Source organism: Ovis aries, chromosome 26 (genome assembly GCF_016772045.2).
Source record: "Ovis aries strain OAR_USU_Benz2616 breed Rambouillet chromosome 26, ARS-UI_Ramb_v3.0, whole genome shotgun sequence".
Classification (NCBI taxonomy): Eukaryota; Metazoa; Chordata; class Mammalia; order Artiodactyla; family Bovidae; genus Ovis; species Ovis aries.
Genome location: NC_056079.1, coordinates 5,943,245 through 5,967,403, shown reverse-complemented (window position 1 = coordinate 5,967,403; position 24,159 = coordinate 5,943,245). Strand labels below are relative to the sequence as shown.

General features: G+C 41.8%; 1 protein-coding gene across 3 annotated transcripts in view; it reads right to left on the bottom strand.

Annotated features, from left to right (window-relative positions):
* Window positions 1–3,043: 3,043 nt before the first annotated feature.
* AGPAT5 (1-acylglycerol-3-phosphate O-acyltransferase 5) overlaps window positions 3,044–24,159 on the bottom strand; it is a 46,154-nt gene continuing 25,038 nt past the window's right edge. For 2 of the 3 annotated variants that reach the window (XM_060407187.1, XM_027962737.3), the window contains exons 4-9: window positions 23,813–23,902; window positions 20,654–20,744; window positions 12,251–12,412; window positions 6,585–6,708; window positions 5,404–5,611; window positions 3,044–4,365 (exon numbers count right to left, since the gene is read on the bottom strand). In XM_060407187.1, coding sequence (XP_060263170.1) covers window positions 4,252–4,365; window positions 5,404–5,611; window positions 6,585–6,708; window positions 12,251–12,412; window positions 20,654–20,744; window positions 23,813–23,902 — 789 coding nt within the window. In that variant the 3' untranslated portion in view covers window positions 3,044–4,251. Of the gene's footprint in view, window positions 5,612–6,584; window positions 6,709–12,250; window positions 12,413–20,653; window positions 20,745–23,812; window positions 23,903–24,159 lie in introns of all 3 variants that reach the window. The other variant, XM_027962738.3, reaches the window with a different exon arrangement.

Sequence of the window (24,159 nt, the reverse complement as noted above, 5' to 3'; positions counted from 1 at the left end):
GGGACTTAGCATGCACCCATGCATATTGCCAGGTAACTCATTTTTTGAGATTTATAGTTTCCCTTTTTTGGTTGAACTAATGAAGCATCAATAAACCCAAGAATGTAAGTCAGAATTTATTCCGAACATACTATAAGGAGACTAGACTTTTAGTAAATAAGCATTCTTTTTTAGACATAAAGATTTATAAAAATAAAGTTGCAGAACATGTCTTTCTTACATAGTCACAGATAAAATCATGAATCATCATTAATATGGATGAATAACTGAGCTGTTTTCCCACCATCAGTAAACATTTATTCAGAGTTTGCTGCACAAATCAGATTTTCTTCAACAAAGGAAAAGTTATTGAGCTTTCTATTTAGGGTGACTTTGAAAAACAGGCTCCTTCCCACCCCTCTCCCCGCTCAGGATAATAACCAAGAATCTCTGTTTTCATTCCAATCCCAAAGAAAGGCAATGCCAAAGAATGCTCAAACTGCCACACATTTGCACTCATCTCACATGCTAGCAAAGTAACGCTCAAAATTCTCCAAGCTAGGCTTCAATAATACATGAACAGAGAACTTCCAGATGTTCAAGCTGGTTTTAGAAAAGGCAGAGGAACCAGAGATCAAATTGCTAACATCCGTTGGATCACAGAAAAAGCAAGAGAGTTCCAGAAAAACATCTACTTCTGCTTTATTGACTATGCCAAAGCCTTTGACTGTGTGGATCACAACAAATTGTGGAAAATTCTTCAAGAAATGGGAATACCATACCACCTTACCTGCTTCCTGAGAAATCTGTATTCAGGTCAAGAATCAAGTTAGAACCAGACATGGAACAACAAACTGGTTCCAAATTGGGAAAGGAGTAAGTCAAGGCTGTATATTGTCACCCTGCTTATTTAACCTATGTCATGCAAAATGCTGGGCTGGATGAAGCACAAGCTGGAATCAAGATTGCTGGGAGAAATACCAATAAACTCAGATATGCAGATGACACCATCCTTATGGCAGAAAGTGAAGAGGAACTTAAGAACTTCTTGATAAAAGTGAAATAGGAGAGTGAAACTTAATATTTGAAAACTTAATATTTTTTGAAACCTATATTTTTTGATACCTTGATGTTGGGAAAGATTGAAGGCAGAAGGAAAAGAGGATGGCAAAGGAGGAGATGGTTGGATGGCATCACCGATTCAATGGACATGAGTTTGAGCAAGCTCCGGGAGTTGGTGATGGACAGGGAAGCCTGGCGTGCTGCTGTTCATGGGGTCGCAGAGTCGGACCTGACTGACTGAACTCTCTCTTTGACCTCACGTATAAATAGTCCCAGAATGTTTCCCCAGTTAGCAGAAGTAACGAATTTACTTAATTATCCACAAATTTGAAAAAACATCAGTGAAATCTTGGGGCTAATGTGATGTTGTAACTATAAACTGACACAGATAAGTGACTGCCAAATGGCACATCAAAACATCTGAATAAAAAAAGTTTTAGATTCAGTCCATGGAGATTTTACCTGTGTAAGGTGTTAGGTTCAGTTACTGTGTTTATAAAGACAGTTATACTAAATCGTAACGTAAGATTCCAAGTTAGCCAATGTTTAGTTTAAAAGTAGGTGTAACTCATAACAGAGATTGCCCCTCCTTCAAATTCCTACTTATAAGCAAAGATATATGTTATTACAAGGTGGTATCTGGAATATGTGCCAAGAAAACCTCTTCCTCAAGCTAACACTTGAAGAACAAATCTTATTAGGATTACAGTTTATTTTTACTGTATACATTTGCAATTGTACACATGAAATCCCAGGATAGACATTTCTCCATTTTCTCAAATGTGAGTCTGCTATACATCTGGCAGTTACTTTGCACCTATGCTTCATGGGCAAAGGTTATACAACATTTCTTAGTTTTAATGGTCAGCTTAGTCAGATCATTTTACTGATATGGACTTATTCAATGAAGGTAAGTATAAACCATATAACATTATGAAAGAAACAATAAAATTTATGTAACCTGGATATTACTTTGAAATCAAAGGTCTGTCTAGTCAAGGCTATGGTTTTTCCAGTGGTCATGTATGGATCTGGGAGTTGGACTGTGAAGAAAGCCAAGCACCGGAAGAATTGATGCTTTTGAACTGTAGTGCTGGAGAAGACGCTTGATAGTCTCTTGGACTGCAAGGAGATCCAACCAGTCCACCCTAAAGAAGATCAGTCCTGGGTGTTCATTGGAAGGACTGATGCGAAGAACTGACTCATTTGGAAAGACCCTGATGCTGGGAAAGATTGAAGGAGGGAGGAGAAGGGGATGACAGAAGATGAGACAGTTGGATGGCATCACCGACTCGATAAACATGAGTTTGAGTATGTCCTGGCTGTTGGTGATGGACAGGAAGGTCTGACATACTGCAGCCCATGGAGTTGAAGAGTCAGACATGACTGAGCAATTGAACTGAACTGAACTGAATCTGGATATAAAGGAGAATTGTACCATGAAAAAAAAAAATTACACGGAAATGATACAGATGAAAGAAGTCACCAGTATGGGTGATGTAAGGATCAGTTGGATTCACTCTTGACTCACCAACCTGGCTAATTTTAAGCATCTGACATGTTTCAGTGTGGTATCTTAGTAATTTCAAAACTGTCAAACAATTAATAATCACCATACATCTTATAAGCTTCCCTGGTGGTTCAGACGGGAAAGAATCTGCCTGCGTCAGGAACATCCCTTGGAGCAGGGAATGGCAACCTACTCCAGTATTCTTGCCTGGAGAATCCCAAGGACAGAGCAGCCTGGCAGGCTACAGTCCCTGGGGCCAAAAGAGTCAGACACAACTGAGCTACTAACATTCATTCATAAATCTTATAAAATATATGGATGAACTTATATAACCAAATTAACACACTGTATCACAATTTTGAAGATTTTAATGTACTTTAAAAAAATTGCTCAATACTATTTCAGAATGCAGGGCCAGCCATAAGGCCTATTTTATGTAAAGAGAGACCGTTGGTGAATTTTTGGGTCACAAAATGTTAAATAGCACAGACATCAGAGACAGTGAAAGATTTTATTATCTCTTTTACTTTCATCGAAACACACCCTTTTGTGAAAAAGATAAAAGCATGCACATTGACTGCAGTCTTTTAAAGAAAAAACAAGTACTAAGCCGTAAGTCAACAATAATATAAACAAAACCTTAAATGATATTATGTGAAATGATTTACTGGTATATAGAGTTCTTAATTTCAGAAAATTCAAGTCATAGCAATACATGTTAAAAAGAAGCTTCTAATTTTTGAAATACTTTGATACAAAAAAAATTTAAACATTTTATAGACCTTTTGTGAGAAGAATATAAGGGTAGTTATAAGAAACATGCTGTTCAAGTGATCTTGTGCAGCTCACTTGGCCTTCTTCAAATCAGTTATAGTCAACATAATTCCAGTGGTATTGCTTCTTAAAATTTAAATTTAGAGCATATCCATGACATTCAAAATAAGTTACACAACTTACATTTATTGTGATCAAATTAGAAATAGTTCCTAAGTTTAGGACTGTTGAAAGAGAGTATTTAACAAAGACATGGCATTGACATAATTGTGCTTTAGAGGGTAAGAGAACTGCAATGTGGCATAAAAACAAAAGTTTTACCTGCACCTTCATTTATAATGAGGCCGATGGGATCCTGTGGGACTATGTGTGCACACACATCACACACTCATCTGTGTACATACATACACATACTAAACTATGCACGAACCAGTTCATACGACCCAACTCTTCAGAGGGGTTTCTTGAAATAACTTACTCTGCTTCTGGAAAACCAGACAAAATTTCTCTTATTATTTCTATTTTGTTTATCGTGATTTAAGAGGTGTATTTCATCTGGGGCACTGATACAATTTTACAGCAAAAACTCATTACCTGGAAGCAGAAATGGGTATCTTAAGGGACTAATAGGCAATCGAGCTTGAATTGTAACATAAAAGTAGAGCAGATCACACTTTAAAAGGTCCTCTTCTTGAGGGTTTGTTGTTCCAGGACTGAAAATTGTGTGACATGGTTCCTGAAACATCACTCTTCTTTTCAGGTGACTCTGATGAATTACGTGGCCTCATTAACACTAACGGGAACTAAACAAACTCACTCTGTCCTGATGGATTAAGTCTGTATTTACTGGCTTGAGGAAGGCGACTTCTTGACGTAAAACACCACAAAAAGCCTTTGCCGCGGGCAGTGGGCTGGCTCACAAGAGCTTAAACGGTTGAAGCCTGCGTCAGGACATAGCACTTCCGGGTGAGGCCTGCGTCAGGACACAGTGCTTCCGGTGAGGCCCCATGTCCGCTGTAGGCAGCACCTCTGCTGATGATCTGGAGGAAAGGAACTCGAGTAGAACGGAAACCAACCATGATGACATAAAAACATGATTTTTGGATTAGACATTTCGCTGAACCCAAGGGTAACAGGCAAAAGGCACATGCTAGTAAGTCTAGTCAGGTGTCTGAGAGCTCCCACCGTCTTAAATATCTGTGGACTCAGGTCTAACAAAGGTTCACACTGATTATTTCAACATAAAAAAATAACAGGAAATCTTAAGGTTTTCAAGTACTTATGGCACAAATGTCATGAAGTTCTAGGAGCTTAGCCTAAATCTTCAAAAAGCTGAGCAATTTCAAGTTCTGCTACAATGAATCTGGATCACAATTTTAACTTCTCATTTTTTTTACATTATTCTTTTGTATAGAGTACAGGGTGTGCAAATGAAGCTGTTTCAGTAAATATTAGAAATACTACTTTGCAAATACCAAGTGTAATTAGCTAACAACATAATACAATAAAAGCCCGTGCTAACACAGAGCTTCTCCCACCAACACTCCCCAGCCCTTTCCTTGTGCCCTTCTTGATTAACTACAATTTCTTTCATTGACTTGGAGAAATTAAACAAAAGGCAAAATATTTCACAGCTGCAAGACACTAAGTACTTTAGTGATAAGAGCTGGCCCAGTCAAGTCTTTAAAAAGTTGAAAATGAATACAGCAAAATATATTGCAAATTAATGTTCATGAATGCCACTATTTGATACAACACAAATTATACAATCCTAACAATCTTCTGCAGTTGACATTAGTTCACAGGAAATGCCAAGAATAATATAAACTCTGTTTACCTTTTCCCTTTCCAACAGCTTCTGGACTGAAGTTGCAAAACTGTGTATGTTTGCCCAAGACCAACTGAATATTGGCTTTAGTCAGAAATTCTATTTTATCCAATGTTCAATCAACAAGGCTTTATTTACACTTCTTATTAAATTCAGGAGCAATCGGATGTAACGCGCAGCCACCAACAAGAAACAGCGCAGCGCATCCCACCACCTGGAGACAGCTACTCGTTTATGCTTTAATACTAACCCACAAGCAGCCAATCAAGGTTCCATAGATCCAGGTTTTCACATACAGTTTCCTTCCGGCCTCAGTCATAAGCAAACCAGCAGTCAAACCACTTAAGATCAAGAATGATGGTAAGGTTTTCTTGAGACTTAGCTTAGAATTAACACTTTCTCCAGGAAATTTGTTTCTTCTTTCTGGGTCCGGTGAATCATAGAATTCTATAAGCAATCTATGGCCAGAATGAAAAAAGAAAATTGCTTTAACTTTCAGATTTAGTCATTTAAATATTTTAATTCAACAAATATTTATTGGGTGCCTGTTAGAGAAGTTACAAGTCCTTATAAGGAAATACCCAAAGAGTTGCTTTAATTGGAGTTTCTAGACATTAAAAAGTCATTTTAATGGTACATCCTATAACTCATGGATCCAGTTTTTTCAAGAAGAGGGAAAAAAGCATCAATATTTAAAACACAGCTTTAAAAAAACAGAAAAAATATCCACTGATAGCAAAACAAACAGTAATAATATATCCTGAAGTTAACTCAGTTTTTATCTTCCTAAAAACAAAATTCTAAAACTTCTACTTTTAGGAATTTGTGTAAATCACAGGGAGCCTCACAGGCTCCCCTCGATCCCGAGAGGCCCCCACCTGGTACTCAGAGTAACACTCAACATTTGCTCCAAAGTCATGTTATTAGCAGGAGAGACACCAGGTCAACCCCAGAAACTGTTTAGGCCCCAAAACACTAACAGCAAAATGACACTTTGGTCACAAAAATGTCAACTGCCCCTTGTTTTTCCAACAAATGCCCTGGGGTCAGTTCCACATACATGTGAGGCACCATCCTCCACCTAGGCTGGATTCCCCACGCCCCGCTGGCCCTCAGGCTACACACCCTCCCCCAGGCCTGAAGCATCACAATGCGAAGCTTTCTGAGTGTCTCTTTTTGTAAAAAACACTTTCCATCTTACACAAATTACTGAAATGTGGTAAATAATGATGGACAGCCCCCATAACAAGATCTTTCATAGTGACTTGTAACTGTCAAGATTAAAACATGAAGAGACAAAACATGGAATGAGATTTGAGTTTGTAAAAAGCATTCTTAAGACAGTAATCTGTTTACACTCATTTCACATTGTTTACTATAGTGACCAAGTTGAGCCAACATATTTGAAGGGCGAGAACTATCATTACTCACTTATCTTTTATTTCAAAACGCTCATGAAGCCATCTTTTCATGGATACTTGTTCTTCTGGGATATTTTTTTTGTCTATACGATCAATGTGAATATGAATTTTTGGACATTCTTTGCAGAGAAATTCTAACAAGAAACAAAAATATTTCATTTTTATTAGTTTAGAATTCAGTTATATAAAATACTAACGAAATGAGGTTTAAAAAAGTTTTAAAACAAAGTTCAGAGTTTTTCTTTAGCAAAGACAAAACAAAAATAAAGATTACAAACTGGTGGTCTGGGGTTTCAGGCTGAAGCAGTATAAGTTCCAAGTCTCCCATAGTTCCCTAGGTCATGAGTTTAATCAACCAGATGGTACTTCTCATACAACAAGTGTTGTAAGTTGTACAGGCAGCCCAGGTCAGGACCAGAAGTATGCACCCACCCTCTAAAGGATCCCCGTATGCCAACCACCCTCAGCCCCACCAGTCGCCTTCATGGGGCCGAGTGCTTGCCACAGGTCACTGGGACCGGATGGATGTGCCTGGGAAAGCACTGGGCACATGGAGCCACCCTACCCCTCAGACCCCAGCACTGACTCGTGGCTCTGCCACGGCTCCACAGGCCTCCGCCCACCCCCAACTCCGTGAGTTGCCAGTGGTGTCTACTCACTGGTGCGCCTTGCTTCCCTGATCCTTGCCATATTTTAACGTATTCCAGTTGCTCTGGGAACCAAATTTCTTTTTGTGGAATAGCTGTGGGCCTTTCAACAGCTAGTTCCTAAAAAATGCTAACCTAAAAATTAGCAAAGTCTTTTTTTTCAGCCCAGGTTGCACAAGGGATGAGGTCAGGACTTATTCCAAGATAAGAAAGAACTTTGAGCCCGGAAATTTCCTTTTTTGGATGTGACTTTCTGTGAGGACATGACCATGCTAGCATATTTAAATTCCTGGAGAAGAAGGAAATATTGCTAAGAGATTTAAGAGACAACTATGTTCCCTGGGTGGGCATGCAAGTAGGGGGACAAGACCGTTTATCTCAAGTTGGAATGTGCTCACAGGTGTGTTCAGGAAACAGTGGCTGGTGTGTTGTAAAGCTGGAGGAAGACAGGAAGCTGATCCTTAAAGTCTCCACCTCTGGACCCTGCACTCAGCCCTTCTTGTGAATTCTCTCTGCAACTGTTTTCTTCCATTTCTGGTGTCAAGCCTCAGTAACGCATTTCAGTCATCAAAAATTATCTTATTGTTTATATACTCTTAGAAGTGAACTAGCCTTGTTGATAAATGTGCAAAACACTGCCATAGGAAGACTGCACTTTTACAATACTTTTCTTTCTTTTCCTCAAGTTCCGTTTTCTTTAAATCGAAGACTTCAGTGTAGGAAGTGCTTTCAGGAGCAGAACTGTGCACGGGTGATGAGCACAGACAGTGAGTCAGGTGGCCTGGGCTCTGACCCCTCACCAGCCTGGGCAGAGCTCAGCGTGCAGCCTCTCTGCACACTTTTCCACGTGTGTCCGTCCACAAGACGTGACAGTAGCAGACCCGGCCCAGGAGGCTGTCGTGAGGGTGATGGGGCAGGACAGGACCCAGCACACACATGTGTGGAGTGTCAGTCATTGGAATTTGCTGGCTGCACGTGGCTCCTCACCTCACCCTATTTCTATTTTTGATACGTAAAAATGCAGGAGCTGGCACCAACTTTCCTGCCTTCACTTAATCATCTACACTTGCCCCTAACATTTCCTGCCCCTTAATTAGGCAGGTATCTGGTTGACACTGCATTTACCCTGGATGTCCCCCGAGTCCCAGGGCACAGGTATACAGAATCTGCAAGGATACGAAACCAGCTGCACTTGTGGGGTCAGAAACGAATGCATGTGAACTCAAGTGTTTGGAGCGTGTCACCCATCCTTAATGACGCCAGTGTGAGAAAGGACCCTGAAGGTCCCCTGGACACTTTTGGCTTTCTCTCACCTAGAAGGTACATGTGAAAGTCGCTCAGTCATGTCCGACTCTTTGACCCTGTGGACCGTAGCCTGCCAGGCTCCTCTGTCCACGGAATTCTCCAGGCAAGTATTTTGGAGTGGGTTGCCATTCCCTTCTCCAGGGGATCTTCCAAACCCAGGGACTGAACCCAGGTCTCCCGCATTGCAGGCAGATTCTTAACCGTCTGAACCATCAGGAAAACCTAAGAATGTACATAGTATTTTGGTATTTACATCTCACGTTTGTGCATGTCACTTCACTTGACCTTTCATGCACCTCTGCAGGCCAGGACTATCATTCTTTTGTGGGGGTGAAGGAAGCAAGGCCCAGCGTTGTTAGCAGTGGAGTCAAGCCAAGTCCCTGTGGTCAGGAATCCAGATACAGACCATACAAGCTCAGATCAGTGCCAGCGACATCCAGGAGGTACTCCCACCAGAGACAAGAAATGAGTGACGGAAATACTTTCTTCAGTATTTCATAAGCTCCTATGTCTACTTTAGTAAAAACTATTTCAGTTGGGGCACATTTCACAGGGCATGAGCAAAAATTACCCCATAATATTTAGGGAATGTAGGGAAAATTATTCTAATTAAGGTGTGATTTTTTTTCTGACTACAGCTTTCCCAGCAGGTCCCTACAGTATACTGTATTCCAGGGCCGCACAGGAAGTCTTCCAAGGCTCTAGACAGGTCACAAGGCCGAGTCTCCGGAGTAACCGAGTCGCACTGCTCTGTGCCTGTGGAGCCGGGTGAGAGGGGCGGGGCGCAACCCAGGGGCCTCTGCGCCCTGCCTGGCTCATAACCCGCCCCTGTCCCTCTGGGAAAAACCAAGAGCAGAACAATTCGACCTGAACCCAACAAAAAACGGAGTAGGTAAACGGTTATACGTGCACACCGATGAACAGTATGTAGTCTTTAAAAAAATCATGTTAAGTGTATACAATGACATGTAAAGATTTTCATGACACTCTTAAGCCAAAAAAAAAAAAAAGAACCACACACACACACATTTATATACATGTATGTCTATATAAATACATACAGGCAGATATACACACCAACATACAGACATTACAAAAGACTCTGAGAAAAATATCTGAGGTGTTATCTGGGGTTGTATCTGAACAGGTGAGTTTGTAGTTTTTTTCCTTCTGAGTTACCTGTAATTTTCCCCTTCAAGTATATCTTATTTTCATATAAGAAAATATTAAAAGAAAAAGTTACCCGAGAACTATATAAAATACTTGAACAGAATATCAATTGTCGTCCTTTAGCTCACAATTTCTTCCAGTGTAACACTCATTTTACAAACAAGAGTTATAAATCAATCACACTCAAGTGGCCCTGTCTCACCTCTGCCCAATGGACTCTGTCCACAGAAGCACTTGGATACTGTTGGAAAAAGCAGGCAAGCGCAGGAGGACCCCCTGATGGGCCCTGAGCGGAACAGACCATGAAATGGGAAGGACACGGCTCACTGCCTGCAGCCTCCCGCTCTGCTGGGAGGCCCCGGCTGCCAGACTCGGGTCACCAGGAGGGTCCTGGCAGGGTCATCCCTGCAGGGTCACGGGCACACAGCCCCGCCCCCGCTCAGGACAGCCTGTGAGCAGCCAGGCTGAGGCACCCCAGGGAACTCGGATGGAGGCAGTTCCCCTGCAGGGCTGGGAGCCACACTGGCCTATGGCACATCAATGAACCATCTGGAAACTTTATGGAAAAAAGTGCTGCACTCCTCCTACCAACAAAGTGCAAAAGTCCCTGGGACACTTTACTCACCCACAGGCATGGGATCTAACCTGTTATTTGAGGCTTCTGCCAGTTTGATAGCAAAATATGGTTTTTGACTTTTTTTGAACATTTTTTTCTGTGAACTGGCTGTTCTTACCCTTTACTCATTTTCCTACTGAGTGACCGATCATATCAGTTTATAGGTACATTTTGTACATTAAGGAAATTAGCTTTTTTCCCCTACCCCTTGTCTTCAGTCTTCTGGTTCTACTCTGGTGTGTTTTTGCTTGAAGAAATATTTATTCTTAACTGACTGAAATGAAATAATTTTTTTTTGTACGTGGCTTCTGAACGTAAGAGAAAAACCAACCTTTTCAAAACTAGAGGCCCTGTGTCCAGACAACCCAAAGCCAGCTAAGGTGCTGAACAAGCGGAGCACCGGGAGGAAGGGCCAGGCCTGGGAAACCCAGCCCTAAGACGTGTGCCCCCAAAAGGCACTTCTGGCCTAACTGTGAGGAGATGGAGTCACCAACACCAAGCACTGCCTTCTATACACGCTGTGCCCTGGGAGTGCAAAAGCTCTGTGAGCTACGAAGGGGTGCCTTCGTCAGGGACAAGGCCACAGCTCGGATGAGGGCGACGGCAGGAAGGTGGCCTGGCCTACACACCGCCCCGAGTCTGAGAAGCCACCGCAGGCGGAGCAGGAGGGTCTCCGTGATGGGCAGGAAACCAGCAGCCCCAAAGGCCCTGAGCAGGCGGCGACGACGTGAAGGAGCTCGGGGTTGGGCACCGAGGCCCTGGCCAGCAGCGCCCTGGGGACCCTGCCCGCCCCACGGTTCTTACCATGGGACCTCGACTTAATAAAAGCAGCCTTCTAAAAAGGTTATTATGGGAATTACATCTGGTTTCCACAAACAAAAAAATATGTTCAGCCTTGTTTTCTAAAGAATGCTTGATAAACTCGTGGCAATACTGTTGAATAACTACATGTATGTCCGTCTTCAAATGTGAAACTCGGTCAAGGACTCTTTCAATGGTTCAAAAAGAGTAAAAAGTATTATATGTTGCCTTTTGTTTGTAAATTAAATTTGTACCTACAATAGACAAGCGATGAAGACAAGGGGTGCCGGTGGAGGGGAGAGCAAGTGGATGGGGCCTGGTAGAGACAAGCCCGCACACTTCTGCTGCAGCTCCCACTTTGCTCTGCGGTGACGGCGGGTCAGGAGAGCGGTCAGCCCGCAGATGGGGCCCCCCCGGGTGCCCTTCCTCCGCCGCCGGCCACTTCCCACCATTCAGCCGCATTCTGCTCACCCCCCTGTCCTCTTTCCCCTCCTTCCTCTGGGAGTCACTCTCCCTTCTGAACATTTGCCTTCAAGAGATCCTGCTGAGATGCGCTAGACAAGCCGGTTCCAAATCCAGCAGCTGCAGAAAACACATGCTTCCCACTGCCCAGCCCCACATCCAGAGGTCTCCAACAGTCAAGAGTGCGCTTATATTGAACTAAAACATGCTGCCCACTTAAAATCCTGGCCCACAGGTCCTTAATACTTGAGGCCATGGTTGAAAAAGAAAAAGTCATGCGTGACGGTCCTTCTCCTTGTCTGCGATACCAGAGTTCACAAATGTTGCATGAAAAACACACATAAAGAGAACAGTGACCGAGGGCACAACTCAGCGTTGCTCGCTTAGCATTTTCCCTGATCTCTCCTTCCTTTGCTTTATGGAGCTTTTCCATTTCTGTGTATGAACCTTGGGCAGAAAGAGGCCACGTTAACGATACTGGGCAAATCCAAAGAACTAATGGGACAGCCAAGCAGAGCTAACGAAATTACTGCCGTTACAGATTAATAAAAAATACATCAAGGGTACATATTTTGAAAATATATCAATGTAACACAATAGAACACACTTACCCTTTTAAAAAATATATCCCACATTCAGAAACATATATGACTTACTACTTGAAAACAAACTTACCAGCCATGGATGGTGCTTCCTTCCGCTGCCCTTTATCATCCACAGACCCTTCAAAAGCCACTGTAACATCATAAACAGCATCCAAATAATCCTTCATAGAATCAAAAGCAACGTGAGTTGCCTTTATTCTTGGTGTCAGCACATGTTTTAATATTGGAAGGCCTAGAAGAGAAGTTGAGTCAGCGTGGCTGTGTATTAGTTACAAAACCCCTTGGCAACAGACTGTAACTTCTAAACTGTTTTTATAGGAAACTTTAGACCGCACTTTCGTGTGCCTTTCTCAGTTTAAACCAACATTCATTTAATGCACTTACCACACACCCACATGTACAAGACCGTGCAGGAAGCTGTTAGAAAACTTGCCCTCAAAAAGCTTATGCCTCTCAGAAACCCTCCAATTTGGAAAACTCAGACAAAAGCAAACATACAATCCTCATTTCGGGCGACAGAATAAAAGTGGTAGTACCTTGCCCGTGGTCACTCAAGATTCAGGAGTAAAATTCCTAATTCCTGACTCCAAGTCCAAGAGTCTTTTAGTTCTATGTCTACTCAAATAGAGATGAAGTACAACTACCCAAACAACCCCCACTGTGTACAACACTTGAACTGAGAGCTGCTGTGAAATACTGACTCAAAACTTTTAGGGTAACTAAAGAAACTAGTTTCTCAGTAAACTTTTTTAAAAAATCTGAAATCTAATTCACAGACCATAAAATTCACCACTGTAAAGTATACAATTCTGTTGATTTTAGTTTATTCAAAGGACTTTAGAACCATCACCACTATTACACTCCAGACCGTTTTCATTACTCCAAAGACCCTTCACCCTGGCAGACACGGCCAGGAAGATACCCACTCCATTCCCCGTTACCACAAAGCCACTTTCAGTCTCTATGGACTTCCCAATTATGGACAAATCATATAAACGAGATCGAAGCATGTGGACTGTTGTGTCTGGCGTGTACACCAGCACTTTATTACTCACTATGGCTGAATGATGCTCTATTACATGGATATACCAGTCAGTGTTAATGCACCGACATACGTCCGGGTTGTTTCCACCCTTTGGCTATTACGAGTCACGCAGCTATGGACACCCATGTAAACTGCATATGAATAGTGCACACAAGTCTTGGTATGAAAGTACAATTATTTACACACACATGCACTTTGAAAAGCTTCTTTAAGTGGGAAAATACTATCATTTATATAGACTAATTCAACACGTTCATTAGTGCTCCCGTGAGTGTTAAGAATTTGCTCCTTTCCCTTCCTATTTCCTAGGAGTTGGTGAACGACAGGGAAGGCTGGTGTGCTGCAGTCCATGGCGGCTCCAAGAGTCGGACACAACTGAGCAACTCAACTGAACTTCCCGTTTCCTACTCCCCGCTCCCCACCGCCACCCCGCTTCCTGGTTTAGAATATTTATCGACAGTTTAACAGAAAAGTGTAGCTCTCTGAAAAAGTGACATGAAAACAAACCATTAAAAAAAAAACCTCAATTTGGGTTTTCTACTGCTTCTCTCCAGGGAAAATTAGCTGCATAAGAAAGAGCAGCTATAGCATGTTGGGATCTTCCTGCAGAAGAATTTTTAAAATGCAGAGTGGTGTGGGAAAGAAAAAGATTCCCACATCCACATATCTGACTTGAGTCCCTGGGGCAGAAACAGTTTAATTTATTCACAAACTTATAACAAAAACCTGAACAGTATACCAGGCTGGGAAACATTTGTCAATTAAATTAGTTAATACTTCCTTCTCCGCTCTTGGAATTCACCCAACTTTATGAAGTCCACAGTTCCACAGTATCACCCTGTGGCAATTAATTATTAGAATCTAAGTAAGTCGTTAAGAAGGTAAGAAGACAGAAAAGTAACACTTCCCTAAAAATGAGTTATAACAAAGGTTTGGAAAAATTGACTGGCAGATGAATAAGAAACACCCATCACTAGTAGGTGAAGAAGTGAAGTCAGAATGTTCTCACTGTGGAAGGTATGGGGCCACTCCACTATCCCCAAACCCTGGGTCATTATTATAAAACTAATTTCATAATAACACTATAGAGACCAGTTGGAATTTCAGTACAGAGTCAAACAATAGGCATTCATAATTAACTACTTGAGCTTGAGCCCACCACACTGCCTCTAGGGAACTCAGAAAACCCCTGAGCCTGGAACAGGAAAATGTTAGCTAATTAAATTAATTCTTCCTGGTCAACATCTAATCTCTGTTTTAGTATCTGCTTTGCCTTGCTTCCACCTCCAGACCTCCTGACTCCCAGCTGGCACTAACAATACTCTAGCGTACCCTTGACCAAACTTCACCCTGAGGGCCAACAGGGTGATGCTTCATATAACTGAAATTTTGTTGTTAAATAAATGATACCACTGAATGGAAAATCTTTATTGATCCAAGCAGGAAATTTTACAATATATATCTATGTATATATACTGCTATATCTATACATACAGACATACACAGGGCTTCCCAGGCTGAGTGGTAAGGAATCTTCCTGCCAAGTAGGAGACACCAGTTCGATCCCTGGGTTGGGAAGATCCCTTGGAGAAGGAAACTGCTACCCACTCCAGCCTGGGAAATCCCATGGACAGAGGAGCCCAGCAGGCTAAATTTCACAGGGTTGCAAAGAGCTGGACATGACTGAGTGACTGAGCGCACACACGCGCATTCTGAGGACGTGTACTTAATTTTCGGGAGTCAAGTGGGATGGGGTGTGTGTGTGTGTGTGTGTGTGTGTGTGTGTGTAGTCACTAGGTCATGTTGCCATTTCTTTCCCCAGAGATCTTCCTGACCCAGGGATTGAACCTGCATCTCCTGCTTTGGCAGATGGATTCTTTATCACTGTGCCAACTGGGAAGCCCAACATAAAAACATTACTCACACTTAAACATTTTTTTCACTTACTCATACCAACTGGTAAAAGCTTGAGGAAAAAGGGCATGCTGGAGAGAGGCCAAGATAGAGGCCTGCAGGGCAGAAAGTGGGGGAAAGCCCAATGGACAGAGGACCAAAGGTGAACTAATTTATTTGGAAATATGAATAAGTCTTTTTTAAAGGAATGACTAACAGTTTCAAGTAAAAACGGAATTTAGAGATCATTAATCTAACAATCTATGAAGTAGACAGTAACACTGGGTCATCTATAGAGATACAGATTTGAACCTAGAGTCTTCATTGTCATATAGAGTGAAGTAAGTCAGAAAGAGAAAAACAAGTATCGTATATTAACGCATATACATGGATTCTAGGAAAATGGTTCAGATGAACCTATGTACAAGGCAGAAAGTGGAGAGATGCAGACGCAGAGAAGGAACTTGCAGACACAGAGGGGGAAGCAGAGGACGGGATGAGTGGAGAGAGAAGCACTGCGGTACACACATAAAACAGACAGCTGGAGGGAGTCTGCTCAAAGCACAGGGCGCTTAGCTCAGGGCTCTGCCACGACCTAGACAAGTGGGCTGCGGGCTCCCGCAGGCGCAGGAGGAAGGGGATGGATGATGGTTCACATTGTTACCTCGCAGAAACTAATGCAACTTTGTACAGCAATTACAATCCAATAAAACAACGTAAGAACTCATGACACTCTAATGCAGACATACCTTAAATAACAACTCTAATTATAAATAAATGTATTTTGTGACTAACATATTTTTGAAGGAAAATACTTCTAGGAAAGAGTGATAGACAGGGCCTTGAAATATTTAGGATTTACTAGACAGACAGACACACCCACACCCACCACGCCCACCTCTTAACCAGCCATCACCACATCAGTGGTATGTGATGTAACGACCTCAACATGCAAACAAGTGCCAAATGTTAAAACTCTAAATTAAAAAAGGTTGGTTTTGGTTTGTTTTTCTATTTGTTTACTAAGTCAGATTCAAATAAAGGTGTACTTTAGGAGCAAAATTAATGTTTCGAAGCAAAGCAGCAAACTAACAAGTGCTATTAAGTTTCAATTTTCCCGAAGAAAAATTAGCTTAACAGCTGGAAAAACGAGTTCATTTGTTTTTATTTTCAAGCAATGTCATTTAGTTGTGAGCAAAGAGGAAAGAAAACAGGAAACACTCTAGCTATACTGTTCACAAATCAATTTCCTTTGTGTGCAGTGGAAAACAATTACCATTAGAGTTATAAGAAAATATATTTTTAACAAATAGCGAGTTTTCCCAGTTACAGGATTTAAAGAATAGTCAGTTAGCAGGTAAAAATTGTTATCCATGAGAAAAATTATCCATTTTTCTGAGAAAGATCTGTAACTCGCAGAAAAATGGCAGACCAGTGGTGGTCAGTTACTGGTGGCCAAGGTATTATCAGATTTAAAAAGCTATAGTATATATCATTATTATGCTATTTTAAGAATTACTTACAAGCACTTGCTTTAGCATTATAAAATTAGTTTGGATTTTTAAAAATAAGTAATTTTTAGTAGTTATATATAAGCTAGTAAATTTATAACGTAAATAATAACGTTTGTGGTTTTAAGTCACTACAGTTTGGGATAATGTGTTATATATCAGTGAATAACAAACACAATCATGTTTTCTCTCTTCTATTAAATCATAAACTTCTGAAAGACATTATACAGCTACTTGTACCACCTTAGCAGACTGTGTTACATATTTAGAAATCAAAAATGAAATCAGCAGTCTATGAGGACTTAAAGCGCTCTAGGTTAACTTCTCCCAAGTTCAACTTAAATCAACTCATTAAAAACACATGTTCCAAGACGTAGTTGGTTCCTTAATCACAACAAAATGCACCAGATTTTACAAGATACATGAAAAGTAACAATAAAAAAATTCCCAAATATTAACTTTATTGTTTCTCTTTCATCTCATCTAACATAAAATTCTAATTCCCAAACAGAATTTAAGTGGATATGAGATGACACATAAGAATTTCTGAAAATTTATATTGTTTATTAGCCTTCATAACTCGAGACTTTATGAAGAGTCTCAAACAAGCTCACCTATAAACTCTTCTAAGCTTCAAAGAGTAAAATATATATTTTGTTACAGTCAGGGCTCAGCAATGTAGAATCGTTAGAGAAGGAAAAATTTAGGAGAGCTGCAATATTCTGAAATCCTAAGAATTTACTCCATAAAACCCCCAAATTTTGTGTAACAATTCTAGGTCATTGTTTTCTTTCTTATATAAATTTAGTAAACAGCTCCTTAAACAAAAGAAGACATTTTTACAATAGAACTTTTCTGAGACTAATACATACGAATGTGAAAAACTCTCCAAGGAAAGGATATAAATGCAACATTCTCTAAACCCACTTGGACATGGAACCCTTTCCCCCTGTCCCCTGCAAACTCTTGTAGGCTCAGTCATTACATGCTTTTACAACGAGGGAATTAAGATGGTGACTTCTTAAATAAAACACAATGAACTACTTAAAAAAGAATACTGCTCAGTGGCTTCAGCTCTGGAGTGAAGTGCAGACCACCACGCCCAGACAGAATTCAGAGTCTTCTGTGGTGGCTGGACTCACACAGCTCTTCTTCGCTCATCCTGGGCTTGAAGACATCAAACTTTTTGCTCATTAACTCCAGGTCTTTGTTATTATTGTTTCTCATACCTAGAATCCCTTCCTTTCACCACGCGTGTCGGTCCTAATTCTGCCTTTCCGATGGACACCCTCTGCCAGCTGGTTCTCTTTCCCTTCAACTCCCACGGACTGCTGACTGTGCTTCTCCCGTCTCATCTCTTTACACATCACAAACATGTGTCCTCACCACCATCTGCATAAGGACTCCTCCGCTTTGTAAAGTAAGTATTTCTTAAAGGAATCAGTCTTTCTATTTTATCCCTTAGGATCAGCTATAGCTTTTTGCCATTATTAATAGATTCACCTGTGGCAAATCTCCACATTCTAAGTTAGAAGTAATGACTTAGTAAATGTATGTATATGTAATATACATATACATATATCAGACTTTCTATAAACATTATGTCACTGAACCTCACAAAAGCCCTATGAGGATAATTCCTGATACAAATAAGAAAACAGACCAAAAAATAAAGCAACTTGTCTAAGGTTATATGAATAATATATGCCTGAGAATGCAGCCCAAAGCTAATGTTCATCTAAGACTAAACACTGGTTCAAGAAGGATACTTGATATACACCATAAAGAAAAGCTGAGCGAACCTTGCAGAGAGAGGCCCAGCTGACAGGGTGTGTGCGTGGGAAGAGAAGCAGTGCATTTGACACAGCCAGTGTGGGTCATGCCTTTGAGCCAAGCAAGTGAAACTCTTTACTGCGCAGCTGTACAGGAAGTCCAGAGTCGGGCAGAGACGTGTGGGTCAGAGACAGAGTTTTGTGAGGCATCAGCAGTCAAATAAATGGTGGTGACAGCTATGGATTTAGAGGAAGGCCACCGTGAAAAACACAGAAAGCGAAATAAATGAAAAAGACCCAAGTGAGACACGGGAAACAGCACAGGAAACAGGAAAGGATGAAGCAGAAGAGGACAGAGAGGAGATTAGTGGGAAGTGCCGGGAAGGCGGGAGGAAAGGAGACGAGCGCGACAGAAATCTCAGGAGAGAACTTTAGTAAGCACCAAGGATTCCACCTCCAAGCATGATCGATTAGCCAAAATTAACTAGAAGCAAACACTCTTTCTCTGATACACCAGCCCATTTCAACTGCTCATTGTATAGGGGTCAGAGCAGAGACACAGCAGATCCTCAGAAGCACCACAGAGGCCCCGGCCAGTGCTTCGACAACGCACCCACTCAGACAGACTGCACGTGATCCAGCCAGCCTCCCAGACACCTCTGGGAGCACAGCCCACCCGGCGAAACTGTACACTGACCGGTGTATCAGCTATCCAGGTCCCTAAAAGATGGATGCTAAGAACATCTTCGTTATTAGGGACATCAATAGCTTTAAGTACTGTAGACTAACTGTGTAATATTCTCCATTAGGAGCTTCACATATCTTTAATCCTTACACAGATTTAGGTATACCCAACATTCAGAAAACTAAGATCATGGCTTCTGGTCCCATCACTTCATGGCAAGTAGATGGGGAAACAGTGGAAACAGTGTCAGACTTTATTTTGGGGGGCTCCAAAATCACTGCAGATGGTGACTGCAGCCATGAAATTAAAAGACGCTTACTCCTTGCAAGAAAAGTTATGACCAACCTAGATAGCATATTCAAAAGCAGAGACATTACTTTGCCAACAAAGGTCCATCTAGTCAGAGCTATGGTTTTCCAGTGGTCATGTATGGATGTGAGAGTTGGACTGTGAAGAAAGCTGAGTGCCGAAGAATTGATGCTTTTGAACTGCAGTGTTGGAGAAGACTCCTGAGAGTCCCTTGGACTGCAAGGAGATCCAACCAGTCCATTCTGAAGGAGATCAGTCCTGGGTATTCTTTGGAAGGAATGATGCTAAAGCTGAAACTCCAGTACTTTGGCCACCTCATGCAAAGAGTTGACTCACTGGAAAAAACTGTCATGCTGGGAGGGATTAGGGGGCAGGAGGAGAAGGGGCCGACAGAGGATGAGATGGCTGGATGGCATCACTAACTTGATGAACATGAGTTTGGGTGAACTCCAGGAGATGGTGATGGACAGGGAGGCCTGGCATGCTGCAGTTCACGGGGTCGCAAGGAGCTGGACATGACTAAGCGACTGAACTGAACTGAACTGATGGGAACAAGCATACCCCCCCTCACCCCAGTATCCCCATCCACTCCCTGGATACTAAAATCCCCAGATGCTCAAGGCCCTTATGTAAATATGGCCGAGTACTTGCATATAACCTATGCACAACCTCCATATGCTTTAAATCAACTGAACTCCGGGAGATGGTGATGGACAGGGAGGCCTGGCGTGCTGCGATTCATGGTGTTGCAAAGAGTCGGACACGACTGAGCGACTGAACTGAACTGAACTGAGACCACTTATAATAACTGATACAATGCAAATGCTATGTATATAGTTGCCAGTATGGCAATTTCAAATTTTGCTTTTTAGAGCTTTCTGAAAAAAGTTTAAAAAAATATTTTCCACCTGTGGTTGACTGAATCCATGGATGTAGAATCCACAGATCTGGCAGGCTGACTACATGTTTTTTAAGAGGTGGGCCAATTGATCCTCAGTAACATCAGGCAGCTTGTGCCCATACGTCTAATAAATGTCAGAGTTGAGATTCCAGTCTAGGTCTGTCAACCTACAGGACAGAAACTCTGTCCATCACAGAGAAGCCACACTGCAAACAAAGGTTCCATCTAAATAATCATGTCCCTGGATAGATTCTACCTGAATCTATGGTACCAGAATACATATACAGCAAGCACTTAAATTTACTCTTAGACACATTTAAAAATAATAGTTTCAAATGTAGTCAATTTTTTACTTACCTTCTTGAGCAGCAAATGCTTGACTAGCTGAAATGACTTTTGTTAGTTCTGGATTATATCTTGTTCCCTCTGGAAAAATTACAAGATACATCTGTGAAGACATAAAGATTTGGTTTGTTTTATGTGAGTGTTTTTGTTGTCACTGTTAACTTACCGATGATAACCCTGTAAATCCTAAGAGTATTTCCCATGGTGGTGAAAAAAAATTCAATTACCTATGACCTTTATTTCAAGCAGAACAACCAAAATGCACAAATTCAATTAAGTCATGACACAGCATAGAATATATGTGAAATGCAGTCTTATATTTATTCAGATGTCAGTCATTAATAATCTAACAACATTTCTGCTGCTGCTGTTGCCTCGCCTCAGTCGTGTCCGACTCTGTGTGACCCCATAGACGGCAGCCCACCAGGCTCCCCCATCCCGGGGATTCTCCAGGCAAGAACACTGGAGTGGGTTGCCATTTCCTTCTACAGTGCATGAAAGTGAAAAGTGAAAGTGAAGTCGCTCAGTCATGTCCGACTGTTCTCGACCCCAGGGACTGCAGCCTACCAGGCTCCCCTGTCCATGCGATTTTCCAGGCAAGAGTACTGGAGTGGGGTGCCAACATTTCTAATTACATGCTAATATTCACTGATTTAAAAGCTTTCCATGAAATGCTGACTCATACAAAGCCTCAATTCATTAATGAAAGAGGTTCCCCCTACTAAGATTCTGCAAAATCACTTTTGAAAAGGTGTAAATTTTAGACATCAGGGTCCCTAAGTACACCTCATCTGATGGAAACCATATATAAATATATAAATCTCCATAATATAAAAGGTAATAGATATTCGTATTTCAAAAGATTCACATAGCAATGTTTATTCAGAAGATATATTTCTTAGTAATTTTTGGGAAAAAAATCCTACAATCTCTCAAATAATGTGCATGTGTGCTAAGTTGTGTCTGACTCTTTGCGACCCCATGGATTATAGCCCTCCAGGCTCCTTTGTCCGTGGGATTCTCCAGGCAAGTACACTGGAGTGGGTTGCCATTTCCTACTCCAGGGAGTCTTCTCGACCTAGGGATTGAACTCATGTCTTTTATGTCTTCTCCACTGGCAAGCAGGTTCTTTACCACTAGCACCGCCTGGAAAGCTTTCTCAAATACTACTACTGGTGAATAAGAGCTGATTTAATCATTAATCATTGATTTCAGTGAGGAATATTAAGTCACATGGAAGTTGACTTTATAAATATATTCTACCTTGCCGATTATGTGATTAACTTTCAGAAACAGAAGAGCCTAATAAAGAGTCTGAGAAATACGTATCTGTTTCACAGCACTTAAATATTAAACAGTGAAGCGACCACCCAGATTCTATGAAAGTGGCCTCATCCCTGCAGTGACCTGAAGGGACAGCCACTTGTGCTGCCTCATGAGCCTGGCATCCATCACTCAGCAGCACTGCATGACCACCAAAACACTAGACTCTTGCCCCTGAAAAACAGAAATGCTCTCGGGGAGCCCAGAGTGAAAGGCTAGGTTATCTGAGGGCTCCCCTCATAGCTCAACTGGTAAAAAATCCACCTGCAATGCAGGAAACCCTGGTTCAATTCCTGGGTTGGGAAGATTCCCTGGAGAAGGGATAGGCTACCCATTCCAGTATTCTTGGGCTTTCCTGGTGGCTCCTGGTAAAGAACTCACCTGCAATGCAGGAAACCTGGGTTCGATCCCTGGTTGGGAAGATTCCCTGGAGGAGGGCATGGCAACCCACTCTAGTATTCTTGCCTAAAGAATCCCCAAGGACAGAGGAGCCTGGCAGGTTGCAGGCCATGGGATTGCAAACAGTCAGATACAACTGAGCGACTAAGCACAGCACACAGCAGGCTCTTTGCACTGACTTTCCTATTGAAAACAATTTAGAAAGCTGGATGTAACATCATCCTAAGAGCATCCAAGAGCTGACAAGATGTAAGATCAAAACTAAAGCAAACTCAGAAAAGCAGAAGTAAGCCCAGAGAAGAATTCAGCTCTAAGAGATACAAAAAGTGAGGGAACAAAAATTTAAGGCCACAGATCTTGTTAGAAACAGTGAGTGAAACAGAAGTGAAGGGAGCACCAAAAGGGCCACACTCCTGGGGTAAAAGCAAGCCAGGCAGTCACGCAGGTCTCAGAGGGTCTTGTCTCACGGCACGGCCTGGGTGGTCCAGGCAGCCTCAAGCTCAGGATGGGCTTGGGTGGGCCCAAGGGAGAGGTGCCTCCAGAGACGGGGCTAAAACAAACGCCAGTGTTGTCTTTCATCTTATGCTCGAGCTGATTTCTGCAAATAATTTTTCCAAATACAATCAAGAGCAAACAAAGATCACCTAGCACACAGGGAAAGGAGGCACCATGAGCCACAGAGAAGAGAGAGGGAAGTGGAAGGAGAGGACACCTTGGGGGAGGAGGAGGGAAGAGGGGGGGAGGAGGAGGGGAGAGGCGGTGAGGAAGGAAAAAAGGAGAGAACTTGAACCTGTCAGCTACGTTTCTGAGCACCAGGACAGACAACCACACAGGGCCCCGGGGAACGAGGCTCGGGGAGGCATGGCTCCCCTGCGGCCCTGCCCTCAGAGGGAGTGGAGAGCCACAGGGAAGCAATGAGCATTCTGCAAGGAGAATGCTGAGGCTTCTTCTGTGGGCAACAAGGTTTCATAAAATAATGTTTACATGCAATGATTCTTCAATTGCAGATATTCATACTTTTTCTGACTTTTCAAATAACTCAGTAGATACAAGGAACCCAAATTCATACTGACAGAAAACAGTCGTTCTTCTAAAACTCCACCTGAGGCTGAAGAAAAGTCAGAGGAGCTCCTAAGTAGCTCAAGTGTAACGTTACAAGGGCAGTTCTGCTGCTATTTATAGACTAAAGACACCAAATGTTCTCCTTACTCCTCTTTAAGGTCAATATTGACAACCACCCGGAAAGGATCGGATCACCTGCAGCAACCTTTCTGACGGCCAAAAATAACTGCTTACCTATGTTTCGAAGGTTTTTTGCTGCCTCAAAAACCCTGAATTATTTATTACACATGGGATAATAGATTTTCAAAACAATTCTTAAATGCTACTTTAATCCTTAAATTACAAATTGAGAGTTGATAAAAAAAATAAAACTGAGCATAATCTTACTGGAGTTCCTGCGCTGATGTAGCGCTGCAGCTTTTTCCTCATCTGATTTTCGTTGAACTTGGCACTTCTTTTTACATAGATTCCACCATGCTGCCATGTAAAAAGAAAAAAAGAGGGCAAAAACATATTTACTATTAAAATGTCCAATGACCAGCCATCAAAAGGGTTAACTTTGGGGTGAAGAATAAAACTACATTTTAGGAATTAAGTTATATTGAATACTTTTAAATAGTAGCCTTTAAATAACATTAGCTGAATTCTGTGTTTTCAATACAATTCAAATAAAACCAGGTGTGGCTTATCATAGGAAACTTCACAAACATTTACTTCTGCTGTCAATTAAAAAT